The sequence below is a fragment of the Phalaenopsis equestris genome, unplaced genomic scaffold (genome assembly GCF_001263595.1).
Source record: "Phalaenopsis equestris unplaced genomic scaffold, ASM126359v1 Scaffold194914, whole genome shotgun sequence".
Taxonomy (NCBI): domain Eukaryota; kingdom Viridiplantae; phylum Streptophyta; class Magnoliopsida; order Asparagales; family Orchidaceae; genus Phalaenopsis; species Phalaenopsis equestris.
This window is the reverse complement of record NW_018214863.1, coordinates 1-1,212: the sequence shown is the minus strand read 5'-3', so window position 1 is coordinate 1,212 and position 1,212 is coordinate 1. Positions and strand designations below refer to the sequence as shown.

Sequence of the window (1,212 nt, the reverse complement as noted above, 5' to 3'; positions counted from 1 at the left end):
GTAGTCGCTATATAATTTCTCGAATGTTGAGCAAAGCTCAATTATAACTCTCAAAATGTTATAAATTTTTATTCCTTCAAATGTCGTAAACATGGTCTTTATCAAGTATAGTTATTCATCAAAGTTCCCAATTTTTTCACTCCATGTCACAAGTAAAGTCTTTTATTAGCTCTTGTAAAGAGAAAGAACATTGAACTGCTTATTTTGTTATGCATGTGAAGATTTAACAAAGAAAATTTATATCTTAGTTTTCACATTTAAGAATTATTTGGTTCTCAATATTATGGCCATAGAGTGAACCAAAAGTATTTTATAATTTTTTTTATGTTCGATTGAAAGTAATGTATATGCAAAGCACTACTCGAAGAAATTTGTATTGCTTGAACTAGTTCCCAAAGTCAACTCTTTTGAACTCACTGACCTGAAAGAGGTAACCAACTAAACTAACTTATCGCTTTAAAACTGTGACGTCTAGTCTAATAAAATGCAAGATAAGTAAGGATATTATTTATAGTAAGAAAAATAGAAGGAAAAGAAGAGGCAATGCTTCTAGGGTTCCATAATGCATTATGTCTCCCTAATCCTCATCACAAAAAACCAGCTTCCCACTTTTTTTACAGACCCCCTGTTCCCCAATCTCCCCCACTACCTTACCATAACTGTATCTTAATGGCATCACACCCAGCAAGCGATGGAACTCAGTAATGCAGCTCCCCCTCCTCCCCCAATGCTCCTTTCTCGAGCTCAAACCCACCCTTCCGATCTCCGTCTCCCCTTTCCCCCGATTCCTCGGATCACCATAATCCCTAACCCTACCGCCGACGAGCAAAGGACCTTCGCCACTCTCCATGGCGGCGACGAAGTTCATGAGAATGTCCTCGCAGTTACGCTCGCGGTCCACCACGGCCCTGGCGGGACTTAATCTGGTCCAGCAGCTGTATTTGTGAAGGTAATCGGCGCGGAGGAGCATGAGCTTGGTGAGAAGAATGGAGTAGCGGTCGGAGTGGAGGGTGTAGATCCAGGATTTGGAAGGGAGGTCGAAAGCGTGGGAGCGGGGGAAGAAGCCGAGGAGGGAGAGGGGGTGCTGGTTGGCGAGGGAGAGGGCGAGGGAGAGGGAGTGAGGGGATGGGGAGATGTCGTCATCGGAGATGAGGATGAAGCGGGAGAGGAGGAGGGAGGGAGGGAGGGGGAGAAAGCGGAGGTTGAGGGAAG

The 1,212-nt window shown here is 44.4% G+C and overlaps 1 protein-coding gene across 1 annotated transcript; it reads right to left on the bottom strand.

The window, feature by feature from the left end:
- Positions 1 to 509: 509 nt before the first annotated feature.
- On the bottom strand, positions 510 to 1,174 carry LOC110034961 (glycosyltransferase family protein 64 C3-like; the record flags this gene model as incomplete). The annotated part of the gene is made up of 1 exon (XM_020739200.1): positions 510 to 1,174. A coding segment is annotated over one exon (597 nt), but the record flags the coding sequence as incomplete, so codon positions are not given.
- Between the last annotated feature and the right edge of the window lie 38 nt (positions 1,175 to 1,212).